This window comes from Rhea pennata, chromosome 1 (genome assembly GCF_028389875.1).
Source record: "Rhea pennata isolate bPtePen1 chromosome 1, bPtePen1.pri, whole genome shotgun sequence".
Lineage (NCBI taxonomy): Eukaryota > Metazoa > Chordata > Aves > Rheiformes > Rheidae > Rhea > Rhea pennata.
Genome location: NC_084663.1, coordinates 151,074,369 through 151,090,607, shown reverse-complemented (window position 1 = coordinate 151,090,607; position 16,239 = coordinate 151,074,369). Strand labels below are relative to the sequence as shown.

Here is a 16,239-nt window from a genome sequence, read left to right as displayed (position 1 = left end):
GCGGCCGTTGCGCCCTGACGACTCAGCCGGCGGCGCGGATGTTGTTGCGCAGTTGGCGCCGCGCTGCAGGCGTGGGAGGGGGAGAGCGAGTGACAGCAGCCCGCTAAATTTTCGGGGGAAGCTTACCATTGGTTTATTTATATATCACTTGTTATTTATCAGTGCTGTTAGACCAGCATCCGTTCCTGTTCGGCCCTTGCGCTGTCATAAGGAATTGTAACGTGAGTGGGAGCCACACTGAAGTACGTTTTCACTGAAAGCTCTGTCTTGTGACTCCTTTGCAGCTACGAATTTAACCCATAAGCATGAGCTTTATTATTGCGGAGATCTGGTGCTCTGGAAAACGAGTTTCCAAATGTTCCAGCACCTACATTGAGAACTTTCATTTGCCCAGGACTTCGGGACTTCAACTGTGGAGACCAGCAGCATCAATATAATGCCCTGACTGAAAGAGTTAACCTTTTTTATTATTTGCTCCATTAGTGGTGAGTCAGACACTGGATTTAATTCACTAAGAGAAAACAGGATTTTTTCTCTTTTTGTAATGGTGTATCTATAGTTGAGGATACCAAACAGTTTGTCAGCATCAGCAGCTGCTACCAAGCTGCATATTAAAAGTTGTAATGCTGAGGAGGATGCAAGAATTGGCTCAGGAGCCACTGGACTATACGTAGAAGGAAATTACTGCTCTGTGGCTGGTGGGAAGGTGTATGAAATTGCCTTCACACAGAGAAGGTCCAACACTTGGTCCCATTCTCTCATGTCTCCCCTTTCTCACCTTGGAGGTGGCACTCCAGTTGTCCCCAGTGTGCAATACCAGAATGGTAGCTAACCAGACAGCATTTGACTCTTTATGCTGACTCTGCTCTAGACACCTAACTAAGCTTGGTGAACACCTAATACGCCTCAGTTGGAACTAAGCACAGAGCTTCAGTGAAGGTGAGGTGCGGGCACCTTTCTGCTGGTATGCTGTTAAGTATACATGAGCTGCTCTAAACCCCGTACAGTAGAGGATTGATTTGCATGGGAGATAGGCTATGCATGGGAGATAGGACATGGATACATAAGGCCTGTGTAAGTGTCTGCAGCAGTTAATACATACTTTTGTCCTTGTGAAGGGGGGAAAATGGGCCTACATAATCTACTTGCCAGGTTGCAAATGGTTGCCTCACTTGATGTGACCATATGTGCTGGTGAAAGGCACTTTTGTTGTCTTCATACAAATGGGACTGTTAGCATATGCTGTCTTATTCTTCTTGCCCATGCATGATTGATCCCACCCAACATAGCTGGGACATTCCCAAATCTTAGCTCATGACCTTCTTTGAGAGACCTAGTAGACACTGTGGTTAGGAGAACAATTATAAACTCAGCATCTTTCAGGAATAAATTTCCAGCTATGTGAAATATTATAGTACTGACAGGCTAGGAAGTGAGCTTTAGCACCAGACCTGTAATTGTGCAGGTTGCTTAATTGTTAGCTTGCTCCCTGTTTTTTTTTGCACTGCTTTTAATTAATTCTCTTCATGACAATGTCCAGAGGTATGACTTCAGTGATAGGTTGCTCAAAAGAGCATTCCCAAAGAGTAGTGTAGAGCCGCAGAACTGTCCACTGAAGACAGGACTCAACAATAATCATCATCATATTTCACCTTGAGGATGATTAAGCAATGGCAAACATTGCCAACAGAGGCAGGTGGAATCTCCTTTCTTGGAGACAGTCAAAACTTGACCGGACAAGACCTTGAGTATTGATCCCACTTTGATGTTAACCCTGCTTTGAGCAGGAGTTTTGAGTATGGACTACCTCCAGAGATCTCTTCCAACCGAAATTTTTCCATAATATCTAACAGCAGGCTTTGAACCCTCAAGTACCCCCAGATGCCGTCAATGCCGTATCTTAGGGGTCTGAAACACACGTTATGTTCATGAAGCATACCACTACCCTGGTGGACTGTAGCACTGCCCTCCTATACCAGGAAGTTTGAAATATCCAAAACAGTTACATCTTTGGGCCACAGGGACATCACAGAGTCCAGAGGAGAGCCATGGCTACGTGGTGCAAGCATGGCCAATGTGTTCCGGAGGGATGTAACACTGAGCAATGGGGATGCAAGGTAGTTCATGTCATTTGGTCTCAGGATTAGGGGTAGTTCCCAAACTCTTTTTGACCAGTCAAGCTGCATACATAAGCTGGAGGAAAAGAGTTGAAGAGCTAAAAAGTCAGCATAATATGCAAAAGACTAGAACAAGAACTGAATTATAATTTAAGTGAGGCAGTGCTGAGTATGGCCTCCCAAATCCATGGCATTGTCCAGAAGTCTAACAGTGTTACTATGCTAGCTGTCTAAAATATTTTTGAGAATTTACACAATTTTATAGTCTTAAACGCATGCATTCAGTAACTGAACTGTTGTTGCGTTCAGTAACTGTAGAGAAAAAAGTAGTCAGAAGTACCCTATCTAGCACTAAACAGGAAATGACAGTTACATTACAGTGAAAAGAGGAGAGAGAAAAAGCTTGATAGGATGGCATACACTTTAAACTTGGACAAGTTGTTTTCTCAAAGAAAACTTAGTAACTGTGTCTACGCAGAAAACAGACAAAAGTATCTATTCTTTATGAAATAAACTGCTGTTTTTTTCATAAACCTATAAACTGAATTAAAGTGGGATACTCGGGGAAACAGGACATCTCCTTTAAATCAGGATAGTAAATATTTAAACACAGTCACAGCTAAAGTATAAAGAACAAATGGAGGCTAGTTGCTTTCTCACCCATCTCAAGCTCTCGTTTCAGAAAGATGATACAAGTTACCATAACATAGCCTTTATTGATGACACTGGAAAGCAGATGTTCTAAATCAACTAATTTTTCATAAACAGGAAATAAAATTTTAGTTGCTATGATGTAACTATATAAAATCTGTTTAAGTCACTAATATGAAAAAAAAATTTGCATACTTGACAATGTAGTATTATCACAATTCCTAAGTAACTATTTTTTATAAGGAAGGGGAAAAATAAAACAGGTTTGCATGGACAGAAGTCAATAGTATAAAACAGTTAAGTCCCAGACAGGGAAATCTGTTAATTCGTGGTCTCAGTCCTTGAGGATGGCTAAAGAAATAGATCCCAGTAGGATCAAGCCATTTATATTTACACTCGCTAGTGTAAAAGTAATATTGCCAGTTAATTGAAATATGCATTTTCAATACTGTTCTAAAAACTAACAAAGCCCAGAAGCTAAATTTTAACCTCATTTGAAATACAGTACTTCTTGCATCCTGTGTAATTAAGGCAAAGTATGTTATCTTTTGAAAATACCATGTATACAATTTCTGCATAAAAATATGAAATAAAAATAAAACTGTATATATATATTTAATGGAACATTATTATCTATGGTCCAGCAGAATAAGGCACAAAAAGTAAATAAAATGCAAAAGTATATATAAAAGTTAACATGTTATTGTAAATGGAATATAGCAAAAATTCAAGTACTTCTGTACGCTCATTTCTTGCAGTAGGAATATATACTTTATATAGGTATTTCATGCTAAACCTGATGCACAATGATTCATCATATAAGCATAATTATTAAAAGGAGATAATTTCTGCAGTGACTGTATTTAGAAATCTGTCATTTTTCAAGCTATTTGAAACAAGGCTCGTTAATGGGACTGCTTGGACTAGAATCTAACAGTGGATTTCTCCATGAAGAAAGGTCAGTTGATTTCTTGCCCAAGTCACGCAGTCTTACGTGCATGCTTAGATTGCACATTAATACTTATATTAATAAAAATGACACTACATGTAAAGTTGGACACATTTGCAAAGCATATTTTTTGCAGGTATTCACAAGCAAATTTTACTTCTATGTAGAATTCTGTAGAGACTGTTGTGCCCTGTGCATCTATTCAGCTGCATTATCAGGGTGAAAATCCTTTCAAGTGAGTTAATAACTAATTTAGTCTGCAAGTATGATCTATGTATCAACAAATCTCAAATAATGAATTTGAAGATACTTAGATTTGATAGCTAGAAGGCATGCATCATCATTTGTTGTCTGATTATAGCCTCAAAGCAGAAAAAAATCCCTCAAGTAATATATATAATATTTTTATAAAGGAAGGGAGAGCAGTCTTCACTTTCTTCCTACGGTTTCAGCTAGTTTCTTCAGTCTTTTCTTCAGTTCTAGAGGAAATTTCTCATAGCACTTCTTGCAGACAGGCTTCATATCAAACTCAACAAATTTATTCCTAAAATGACAAAGCAAAAACGAAACAGACAAAGTCTTAGTGGCTGGGATTAAAAAAAAATAAAAATAGTCACATTAACGCTCAAGACAAAAAATTACAACTGCAATTTATATATACATTAAAAGTTATTTTCATAGGGTTATACATTGTGGACAGTAAATTACTCTGTTGTGCAAGATACCTCTTTTTTTAAACCTAAATGTCCACATTTATGAACTGTATTATTTAAAAAGCCTTTCAGACTGAATTTTAGAGCACAGCAGACTAAATATAAGATACTGAAATAATGAATTAAGATTTCAACTTATGTGAAAATAGGTATTTTGGTTTTGATTACCAGAAACACATGCAAACTTAGAGTAAGAGCATCCTTATCACTGACCAAAGAAGAAAGGAGCAGAGGTGGTGGTGAGAAGGAAAGAGAAGTTTACAAACAGATTGGCTTTTTCTTTTTCTGCTTATCTTTATCCTTTGCTTCACGTTCCCGTTTGGCAAGTCGTCGCTTAAATTCATCTGGCATTTTCTCATAACAGTGTTTGCAGACAGGCTTTAGATCAATTTCAACAAACTTATCCCTTTAGAGTTAAACACAGGAAAAATAAAGGATGGAAGAGAAAAGAATTCAGATTAACTGAAGGAAGAACTGAACAGATAGCTGGAAGAGATGTATATTAGTAAATGAAGCAAGAGAAAGAAACATGCACATCTTTCCTCAAATGTTTTACAGTATGAAAAACATACAGACCAGTTAAACTACAGCAACATCTATTCTTTAATGATGACCACTGATATGTTTTGCAGGCATCACACTTGTCTGATAAACTTACTTGAGTGTTAACTTAGTGTTGCAAGTTGAACAAGCAAAACAGTTCACACACCATGCCTTATTCAGAGCAGACACAACTGGGACAAGGAGGGAAAAGAAATCATTAGCATTGCAGAAAACAGAAGTATTAAAAATTAAGCTCACATATTCACAACACAATTCTCTTACCAAATACTAAGAACCATAACAATATTGAGGCAAGAATAGGAAGGCGCATGTGAATGTAGTATAGTGGATCATGTACACTTGATAAGGCTGCCTCAGAGAGTACATGCAAATATGTTCATCAGCAATACCAGTTTAAGATATTTCTGACTCCTGATGCTTGCTTCCACCTCCTATCATAGGATGACCTCAGGCTTTGTGAGGCCATGTGGTGAACTTTATCAGGAAAATTCAGCTGAAAAGCAATCTAGCAAAAAGGTGTTTATGCTTCCATTCTGTTTCATTTCTCAGATCCTGTTCAGACTGCAGTGCCATGAACAGTTGTGCTTGCCCAGCTGAAAAAGGTGATGCGGAACCAGCAGTCAGGCCAGTACTGGTAAATCAGCACTACCAATGTGAAAAAAAATGTGGATGTAATGGAATAAATTACTTCAGAATATGATCAAGGCAAACTTGGACATTATTTTATTCTCTACTTTGGAGCCAAAGTAAACATTTCCTCTTTGTTCTGTATCTCTGTTCCACTTTTCCGTTTATCCTTTCTCTCCTTCAATATACCTTCTAACTTTTTGCTGCCAAAATTTGCCTGTCTCTTCTTAATCTAAATTAGAGGATGCAGCACTATGCTTTTCTCTTAAAATGCAACATATTGTCAACACCAAACAAAACCAGAACCTTACAATGCAGAGTTTCTTCTACTTTTAGTACTAGCAATTGCACTATGGGGCAAGCACTTCCGCAGAAGTATGGTTTATTTATAACTGGCATTTAAAACAGTTAGTTCACTGCTTGCCAAAGTAATACTAGTTAGATGGAAGTCTTCCCTCCCTAGAGATCCCTAATAGTCACAGATGTCTTCCTGAAAACTTGCTGCTGCAGATACTTGTTTTACCAGAAAGGCAGGCAAAGAGCAATACTGGATATTCATCATTTACAACAGCAGACTTTGTTTGAATTTGTATTCAGAAATGTAAAATAATCAAAGATTACTCTGGAAAAAAAAAAAGAAATGACTCACTACATTCTGTTCAAGTTGGTGACCAGAACATACAGTACAGGAGTCTGATTATATGGTGTAACATTAGAAACATACAGGTATCTGCTTATCAAACAAGGCTGAATTTATTTATTCACCTGAAGGTCTAGATCTGTTCATTTAATGAAAAGGAGGATGACATTTCCTCCAAAAAGTGTTCTGGATTTAGTTCTGCAGGTATAGTCTAGTCCAGAATATGCAGAGAAAGCACATCTCTGGAACGTAGGTCTCACCCTACACTTAAATCTCCAGGAACTGATCTGAAATCATGGAAACTAGACACATAAAAATCCCATCCACATCTTTTGATAGCTAAATACTTTTTTTTTTCAGTTTGAATCATCACATCTAAATCTGTTTGAGGAGATGCTCACTCTCAGACTAACACACATTCTTTTTTAAAGTCAGTGGGGCAGGAAGTCATCTCTACATCTTGTGGCATCCCTGGCCTTTGCACTTTACTAAGGGGTTTCCAAGTGGCCATCGTTCTCTTCAGCCCCTGAGCGATCCTCCAGCATCATGGAATATTGTAGGGTTTTCTTACGATTTGGTCCCTGAGTCATCAGATCTGATCTAATTTCTGATAAAGAAGTTGAACATTTTTGTTTTAATGATAACTACCAGGTATTAAATAGGGACTTTTTCACTTTTAAAGAGAACTTTCCATTAAAGTAAACATTAAGAAAACGGACAAGTGCTTACCATCTCCTTCGATCACACGATTGCAGTGGAAACAAACATCACCAAACAGCTGAAGAGGAAGGAAAAGTTATGAATTTTAATCACAGAATCAGTAAGGTTGGAAGGGACCTCTGGAGATCATCTAGTCCAACCTCCCAAAGATTTCCTGGTGCTGGTTCCACTGGGGCTTTGACCCAGGACCATCAGCATGTAAAGCAGATGTGATAACCACTACACAATCTCTAATTATATGGTTTTATCCAGGGCAGCTTCTCAAAATAACTAACTGTATTTCAGCTGATAAGAACAATAGCTTTCCTACTTACTTCAGTAAAATGAAGAGAATGCTGGTAAGACTCATTTGGTTTTCAAATAATCTTTCATATCATCTTATTACAAAAAAAAACCCTCTATAATATTAAAGATGGAAATATTTGCTTACATCTGTTTACACTCTATAAATATGATTTCGTTTTAACATTTCACCAATCCTTAACATTTGAAGTACATCAGTCACGTATCAATTATTAGTACTCAGCCAATTTAACATTTGGATTTACTTGCATGGCTAGAGCAATGTATTGCTGTTTCTGGTGAAAACAGTAGGGAAATATGAATTTTTATTATTCTGAAAAAAAAAGAAAATTTAGGCCAAAAATCATTCTTTTTTTTTTCTACGCTTAGCAGTTAACGACAGTGTTAAAGTCCAGGAAGGGCTTTTTTTTCCAAAATTTAATGTACCTTTTCTAACTGTATTAATTGACCTACTGAAAGACATGTGTTCTACAGACGACTCTTGTCTGGTGTAAGTTTTTGCTCCATCATGGCTGCAACACTTATTATTAATGTCACTATGGCATTTATTATCTACAAGTATGCCAGCAACATTTCAGTCATCTGCCCTTTGTCAATGACAAATTAAGACTCCATCAGTAATTAACAGATGCCTTACAACTCCTAAATGTAATCCCCACTCTTGTATTTGTGAGTGAGGTGGTGTACGTGACACCTTGCAACTGGCTTCCAATTAAAAAAAGATACATATATTGTGCTACTGCACTACACAATTAAGGGAATCTGGAGCGAGATGACAACATTGCTTATCTACTCCTGTTTAAATGAAAGCAGTCACTAGGTGGTGTCCTCTGACAAATCAGCTTGGCATTCAGAGTCTTCAGGAAAGAAATGAATGAGTTGCCTGATCGAGTGTATCTTAACATATAGTCATCATAGTAACAGCTGTAAGGAAAACTGAGCTACTCACAGAGGCCTAGAGTTACGCTACAGCTACTGAGTGACAGATCTGCTTTAGATTCCTGGGAAAGACCGGGTATTATTAGCTACTCTGATCTTGCAGACATGTGAAAGCTCGTAACAGCTCTACATAAACACTGATAACCTTAAAGAATAACTAGATACTCATTATCCTAGCCAGCCTTTGTGAAATCCCTGCAGATTTTTTTTTCTTACATGCTAGACCTGTGCATAGAGAAATTTTTATAAATTAACTGCAATAGAACATCTACCAAATTTCAGTACACCTACAGATGACTACGTGAAAACAGAAGGGTAGCCACGATTTTTCATCTCTCACTAATAAAACCAATTCACAAGTTTACTAGTAACACATATTTTTAAATATGCAACCTTACCTGATTGTAGTGGGTTTCACAGTAGGCCAAGCCTTTCCTCTCATAGTGACGATGACCCAGGAATGGCTTTTCACATTTTGCACAAACAAAATGCTACAAAGAAAATTGTGCAAATATTTTTTGCATTAGTTGGAAGTAATGGTCTTTTTTTCTGAACATTGAATCAACCAATCTCAGTACGGAACATCATTAAAAACTACTCAGCTGGTTACGCCATCTTGGAAAGAAGAAATAATACTTTGTTTTGTTTCTATGCTTAGACCACTAATATAACTCTCCTTTTAATGTCTTCAATATTTTAATCCAAAAAGTTAAGAAAAAAAATCAAGGAAAGGGAGTCTGTTATGTTATCAATAAACAGAATGAAGGGACTTTAAATAATTTTCATCATCATTACACTCTCATGAAGAAAGCACTTGCTAGAGAAGATTTTCAAAACAACCAAAGGAATATGGCTGTGTATCTTCCTAATTTAAATGGAAGACGAGGAACTAAATCTTGTGCTTGGCCTTGAAATACGAACCCTCACATGAAGAGCTTTAAATATGCTTATGTGGCAGGTGACCATAGAAGACATAATAGTATCATGATGCCTAGTAATCAGGGGTTCTCATGGAACATTACTGCCTTTCTACATACTGCTTTGCACTGTAGCATCTTCTTCCACAAAGACCTCACATCGCTTCCTTTAATTACTGATTTTAGCTTCACAGTGAAAGCTTTATGTGAGATAGGAACTGACACTTGTTTCACAGTGGAAGATCAGTCACAAAAAGGTGGAAGATGGGATTAGGAGAACACATTTATTAACCATTTCTGCAGAACTGCCTCATCTTTTCATTGATATTGATCAGCAAAATTCCAGGCGAGCATGTTAACATATGCATTCGTGAAAGACAATAACTGATCGGATGTCTACCTCCACGTGCCATTGTTTGCCCATAGCATTCACCACACGTCCTTCAATTGGCCTTCTACATGCTCCACAGATGGGGACACCCATTTTGTCATGGCAGGGTAAGCAATATAATTCCCCCTTCAACTCACGAGCATCAGCAGTAAGTTCCTTCCTGTTCAAAAGTTAATGAATTGAGAGGATGAATAAAGGAACCAAACAATTTCAACTCACGAGTGTTTCTGAAAGGAAGATTCAATTTTAAGCATTTACTTTAGAAACTGTATTTATACTACAATAATTGATTTAAGCAGCAGCTTCAAATTCAATAGCTTTTATTAACAAGACTGGTCCACAGTAAACTCAGAAAGGCCTGCTAAGAAAGATGCACTTAAGTCTCTCTGAAAATAGATAGTGAGCTATCTGTATTCTGGTTATGTGATGCAAATGTGTTTGAAAGCTGCAGACATGCTTGGCTTATATTCTAGCCTTATTATCACCAGTTTATTTTAGATTTACATAAATATAATCGAAAGTAAAATGTAGTCTTCTACATCCAGGTACATTTTCCCTGTTATATAAAGTTTCAGGGAAAGAAAAATATGCAACCACATGAGATAACTATGTTTATTCTTTCCCAGGCACAGAATTGCAAATACTCTTCTTTTTAATAATTTACATAATTAGAATGTCCAGAGTTCTGTCCAGAACTGTCAAGAGTTCCTATTTCTTTTTTCTGCAGAGCATAATCTCTCATGGCTCCCTGACAGGCTGGATGCTGTAGGGACACACCAGCCTCTCGAACCTCACAGCATAAGCTGGGTGAGCTAAAGGACCAGTTCCACCATTCCAGAAGCAATAACCAGACACACATCCCTACCTAGTCTGGCTGCAAGGCATGCAAATCCCACCCTGCTGCCCGTTGTACAGGACAGGTGAGCACTTTGCAATGTAGGTGAATAAAGCAAAGGAAACCAGCATTTTCCTGTTTTCCTTTGCAGGATTCCGTTACCCGCAGTTTGCACAGTTGAAATGATCAGGGTGATATGGATCATTTTTGAATATGAGAGGCTGTTCATCAATAATGGCATGGCACTTCTGGCAAATGTACTTCCCTAGGCCTCTGGCTTTTTCCCGGTTATGGCAAGGACGGCAAAGATGTCTGAAACAGCATAAAAAGGAAAGATAAGTACTTCTACCAAGTACTGCAGTGCAAAATACAAACCAAACATCTATTAGAACATCATTTCAATCAATGAAAAAAAAATCTTAAAAACAATGTGTCTGTTAGGCAAGCCAAACTCAAAAAAGGGAAAACTAACAGTTTATTTTCATCACCATGAAGTATCATTTCTTCAGCTCATTTGGATTTAAGCTTTGCTGAAACACAGAAGGCAAAGTTTGCTATAGATTCTCACTGTTGAAAGTTTTACTCTGAAAAATCTCAAAAATTTAGATTAGTAGCTGGATAACTACATAGGTCCCAAATCTGTAAATAACTGCATACATAACATTAAACATATGAACTCAGTGCCCATATAATCCATTTTTAAACTATTCTTGTGATCACAGTTGGTAAAAATACCCTACCCTGTTAAGGATGCCACTGAACTTTAGGCAATTATTAATAAATGAGATACTAAACCAGACTAAAATTGGAAAACTAAGTTAAACAGAGAACTGATAAAAAAAGAGACAATGCTACTGCATCTGAAGCAAGACTGCTTTCCTTAGGCTTACTAACCTGAAGTCATCTTATTCATACGTGCATAGGAAAGCTATAAACAAGAAAAAATTTAAAAGCACTGACTGCGATAATATGCTTCACTTTGATGAAATGATAACTATGCACACAAACTACTGAAGTGTTTATTTAAGTATCTAATTACTATAGTGCCTGTGGCTTGAAAGCATCATTTGCTGGAACCATAGCAGAAAAATCTGACCCTCCACTTGAGAAAAAAAAAATCAATGGGCCGGGCTTGCTGGCTGCCCTCTCAATGCTTTCAGAGTGTTTTCCCTCTTGTTACTGCAGGGTAGGTACAGTGTGACATGTCACACGGTACCCTGCCAGCTCTGAAACTACATCAGCCAGACAACACGCCTTTGACGAGAAATCTGGTGATGAAGTAGATAAACTGTCAATAGTGTAAATGTATGTTGTGTAATGCTCATTCTTAATGTTTACGTTTCGGTTTTGTGATGCCCTCTTAAGACTTCTGACCCATAAAAGACACTCCAGTGACTCAATGTCAGCTGGGAAGCTTTAGGAACATTAATCTCTGACTCCCATCTCTCAGTTCACATTATTCATGATCAGTAATAGAAGGAAGGATGAAGATCTACCTGCCAGCATTCTTGACAAATCCAATATCTGCCAATACTTGTTGGCAGATATCACAGCAGAAGCATTCTGGATGCCAACTATTGTTCATAGCTTTAATAACACGACCAATAATGAACTCTCCTGTAAGAAACACAACACCGGGATGTAAAATACCATGCCAAACAAAGTTAAAAGAAAACCACAGCTGATTCGCTACAATGACATTATCATCCTTGTCTCACCTAAACCCCTCCTCCTCATCTGGTAGGATACAGTGCTCTCGATATTACAGTTCTAGTTCTAAACTAGGGTATGGTTTTGGTTGTTTCTCTGCTATGGGACAGAAGCACAACCTTTACTGACGCACAACCTTCTGTTCTTTATATACCATTCCTCCTACATGCACGCTCCACTTCCTCTATGCAGTCATCCTTTTCAGTCCCTCCTCTGTTTTCACTTATCTGATCTCCAACTCTTCTGAAATACATGGATTTTTTTTTATATAATACAGCTTCCTCTTCTCCTAATCATTTTTCATCTTTCTTCTCTTTCAGAGGAAGATAATCTTGTGTCTTTTACATATTTCAGCTACACTATGGTCTGGAACCAAGGTCTGAAGGGGTTCTGTACTCATTGCACAATAGTTCTGAGCTTGAGTGGCTTTGGACCCACTGCAAATAAACCATAGAGTCAAAATGCAAAGATACAGTGAAATCTGGAGAATGGATTAACTAAACAGTAAAAGACTTCCGACCTACCTAAGAGTCCTGTACTGTGAGACATTAAGAAATAGCGTGAAAGTTACAGTTGTGCATGGACAATGTGACTGTACTGCACTTGGAGTGGAGCCTTGGCCACTACACACGTGATTTAGTTGTTCTCTACATGGACATTTGGGCCAAGACTCCATAGCACTGCAAAAGCTCTGCCTAGAACATACTGGGAATTCAGCTTTCTAGTTCAGTCCTGGCCCTGAAGAACATACAAACAGGTGTCAAAGTGGAATGATCAGGCAGGTAACACGCAAACGAAATAAAGACTAACTTTCAACTCTGTGTTGCTCCCATGAAGTTACAACTTTTGAAGAATAAATCAACTCTAAAAATGCCAGGGATGCTCAGGGTATTATTGATTACAACAGCCATATTGATCTTGGCTACAGTTACTAAACCCAAACACTGGAAAAGCCCAGTTCCATACAGCGCCTGTTGGGTGCCACTGGTTAAAGAGCAAAGGGACCTGGGAGGCAGCTCAGCCAGCCAGTCACACCTGCTGGCTAATTCACTTACTCTTAATTTGTTTGTTGGAACAAGTCAGTAAAGAAAATTGATGAGGTTTTAACAGAGTTGGTGCTATAAGGAACCAGCGCAAGAGCAGCAGAAGCTGTTCCAGATGAGGAGCTGTGCCAGCTGAGCAGGAAAAACTCGAGATATGCAGTGGCACTCCTCCTTACTACCCCTGGCTGGGGCACTTACCATGCCCAGCAAAAACTGGTTGAGGTCTTCTGCAAAGAAACTGCTGGGTGCTGAAGAGAAAAAGGTCCCTCTGCCTGGCTCAGCAGAGGGAGGTACAGTGTTAACAGAGACAAGCACAACACAGCTGCATGTGGAAGATCGTGGTATGGAGGAAGAGCAGGATTTTGTTTCCTGAGGGGTTAGATACAAAGCTTCACAGAACTCCTGACAGGCAAGAAGCTGAATGCAAAAGAGGAAGCCCTGGCATAAGGGAACAGGATGGGTCAGAGGAAGGGGATCCTGCAGAGTGAATGGAAGAACACACAGATACCTCACACATACAGAGCATCTAGCCTGTAAAAAGGACAAAGTGAAAAACCTGGTGTGTCACATATTTAGGTCTGCTCACAAATTACCCTCATCCTCTTTCTTCTTTTCCCCTGCTTCTTCAAGTCTACAGCTTTAAATTCAAAGATCCAGAGCATCTCCTTCCTTCTTTCTCAATATTCAGCTCCTCCCTTTGCACAGGGAAAGGCCTTACTAAGATAAGTGAAAGTCATGGTAGATGTGCCAAGGTGGCACAGAGAAATAGAGCTTCAAGAGCAGTTTAAGCATTAGTAAAATAATGATTTCTCAGCCCTGCCTAAGAAAGATGTGTCACACACAGAAAACACTGTAGGGAAAAACAAAACAAAACAAAAATCTTTCAGTGTTATGCAGGGGAAGCATTAGAAATTGAAGCCTTACAGGAATTTGTTTCAAAAACACAAAAGGGGACCAGCTGATTCATCAGATGATTGTAACACTAGGTGATAAAGACCGAGTCTAGCTTCTTGGATAGGACAATTTAGGTGATTTACAACAATCAAAACAGGTGACAAAGACTGGTTAGATGGTTTCAGCTGCATGAGAAAGGCCGTATATGAGTGTATACCTGTATGTGGGTATGTTTTATCCTATTAATAATCACGAGGTCACGAATGACTTGTTCACTGGATCATTGAATCAACAGCTAAGCTACTCACTCAAGTAATGCAAACTTTTTTCTTTTTTTTTTTTCAATCCTATTATTCAATAACCTTTAGTAAAAGCCGCTCCCAAATTTCTCTGAAGTCCAGTTCACTCTGGAACCTCCAATGCTGAGCTGCACAGGGCCACCTCCCAGGGAACATGTACAAGAGCTGCAAACTTTCCCCCAACCATGTATGTTGACCTCCCATTTGTGATCAGTGAGAAGTATTTCGCCTTGATGTAACACTTACCACATTGATGGCAGCAAGGGGCAAACAGCATTTGAAAATCATGTTCACAATACTTCCTCCCTTCAAACTACAAATGGAAAATAAGCCAAGATTTAGAGATAAGGAACATGCCCTTAACATAAATACTGTAACATACCAGGTTGTTTCCAGGTGCAACTGGGTAGTATAATATAAGAGGCTGCACAGAAAACAGACTGTGCCAGAAAAATAGATACTAAATTCACCCACATAGTTAGCATGTAGTGTTAATAAAACTATTATTTTAATACTTCTGAGAGTGTAGGGCAGTTTTCTGTGCCACTCATTTACATCACAACAGATGTTTAAATTCTGACAGAGTGCTGCAAACCTGATGTAACTAACAGAATGCTGGGCAGGAAATTAGCTTACAGAAACCTTTCCTAGTGGGAAGCGTTTTCCCTGAACCCATTTGATCTTTTCCCCACTCTACATTTCCTGTAAGAATGGCCCAGCACCCGGGAGGAAATAAGTACAGGGGGAGGAACAACACCCAGGGACAGATATCTCTGCAGTTTATTCAGCAGCACAGCCAAAACATAAAGGGAAATAATGCTTTTCCTTCATGATGTTTATCTGAGGAAATTTTAAGGGACAAAATTCATTAAATCAATGAGATGAAATAGGGAAGCTGATCTTAAGGGATTTAGATTTGGATCTGACTTTGCTCAAAGCTCAGAGCAGTTCAGTTGTAGTTCAACCTCATGCAAAAAAAAAAAAAAAAAAAAAAAAAAAAAAAAAAAAAAGCATGTGGGAAAAATAGTTTCAAACAAGTTCTACAGCACTGCATTAGCAGCTTAGCTGAAGAATATGTAAACACAAGACAAGTATGTCCTGAAATGAAGGGAAATGTTTAGATACCTTCAGATACCTCATTACCAGCGAGAAATGCCGGCTAGCATGTTAAAACCTGAAAGGTAATATTAGGTATGCTACAAAATGTTTGGACTTGGATCTCTCAGATTAAAACACTGGAAAAAAGGAGATAGCAGGAAGCCCCCACTCCTTTCTTTTTACTGGGTTTAACAAAAAAACAAAGCAAACTGCAAAAAACGCTACCTACAAATGAAGTTTTGGTGTATGGATAGAAAAGACAACAATATTCTTCAAGGTTAGCTGTTTTATACCATGAAATCTCACAGATCAGATGCAATATAGGTATAGTAATTACTGGTACAGTAATGAAATGAATGTAATGAAACATCCTACAAGTCACTGGAAACTTGGGATCAGAAAGTTAGCTCTTACGTTCAACCTGAATCACACCTACTAGGAACAGAAGAACACATGTCCTGTACAGAAGCTTCCAGCAGGATATGTTAATAACGTATGAAGTGTTTTTCAAGTGTAATAATCTAAAACAGATGACTTCTTTCACTGGAGCTTTTTTTTTTTTTTTTTTTTTTAATTGAAAGATGGAGGGGTATTACTGTCTCAAAGAAAACCTGAAATCTTTGGTTCAGTGAGATTTGTACCTGCTTCCTGCCAAACAGTCTCGCTAAGCTGAAAAATCAGAAGGCTTCTTGTTTTGTGTAAGCAGGCGGTACAGTGGAAGGTGCCTCGGTTTGCTTGGATTTCAGAGCCACCACACGCTGAGCTGGGCAGACCAAACAGGTTTTCTTCCCCTCTGGTTTGCGTCAGGCAGGTACATTAGGTTACCATT

At 38.5% G+C, this 16,239-nt stretch overlaps 1 protein-coding gene and 1 long non-coding RNA gene across 5 annotated transcripts in view; one reads left to right on the top strand and one right to left on the bottom strand.

The window, feature by feature from the left end:
* The first annotated feature begins 9 nt into the window (after positions 1-9).
* On the top strand, positions 10-5,694 carry LOC134154971 (uncharacterized). The gene is made up of 2 exons (XR_009961388.1): positions 10-485; positions 5,544-5,694. It is a non-coding gene; the product is annotated as an uncharacterized LOC134154971 (long non-coding RNA).
* LIMS1 (LIM zinc finger domain containing 1) overlaps positions 2,814-16,239 on the bottom strand; it is a 75,689-nt gene continuing 62,263 nt past the window's right edge. For 2 of the 4 annotated variants that reach the window (XM_062601650.1, XM_062601647.1), the window contains exons 3-11: positions 14,559-14,625; positions 11,863-11,983; positions 10,529-10,678; positions 9,541-9,691; positions 8,622-8,714; positions 6,991-7,039; positions 5,089-5,164; positions 4,644-4,836; positions 4,178-4,261 (exon numbers count right to left, since the gene is read on the bottom strand). In XM_062601650.1, the coding sequence (XP_062457634.1) occupies positions 4,689-4,836; positions 5,089-5,164; positions 6,991-7,039; positions 8,622-8,714; positions 9,541-9,691; positions 10,529-10,678; positions 11,863-11,983; positions 14,559-14,625 (855 nt within the window). In that variant the 3' untranslated portion in view covers positions 4,178-4,261; positions 4,644-4,688. Of the gene's footprint in view, positions 4,262-4,642; positions 4,837-5,088; positions 5,165-6,990; positions 7,040-8,621; positions 8,715-9,540; positions 9,692-10,528; positions 10,679-11,862; positions 11,984-14,558; positions 14,626-16,239 lie in introns of those variants that run through there. The other 2 variants (XM_062601649.1, XM_062601648.1) reach the window with 2 other exon arrangements.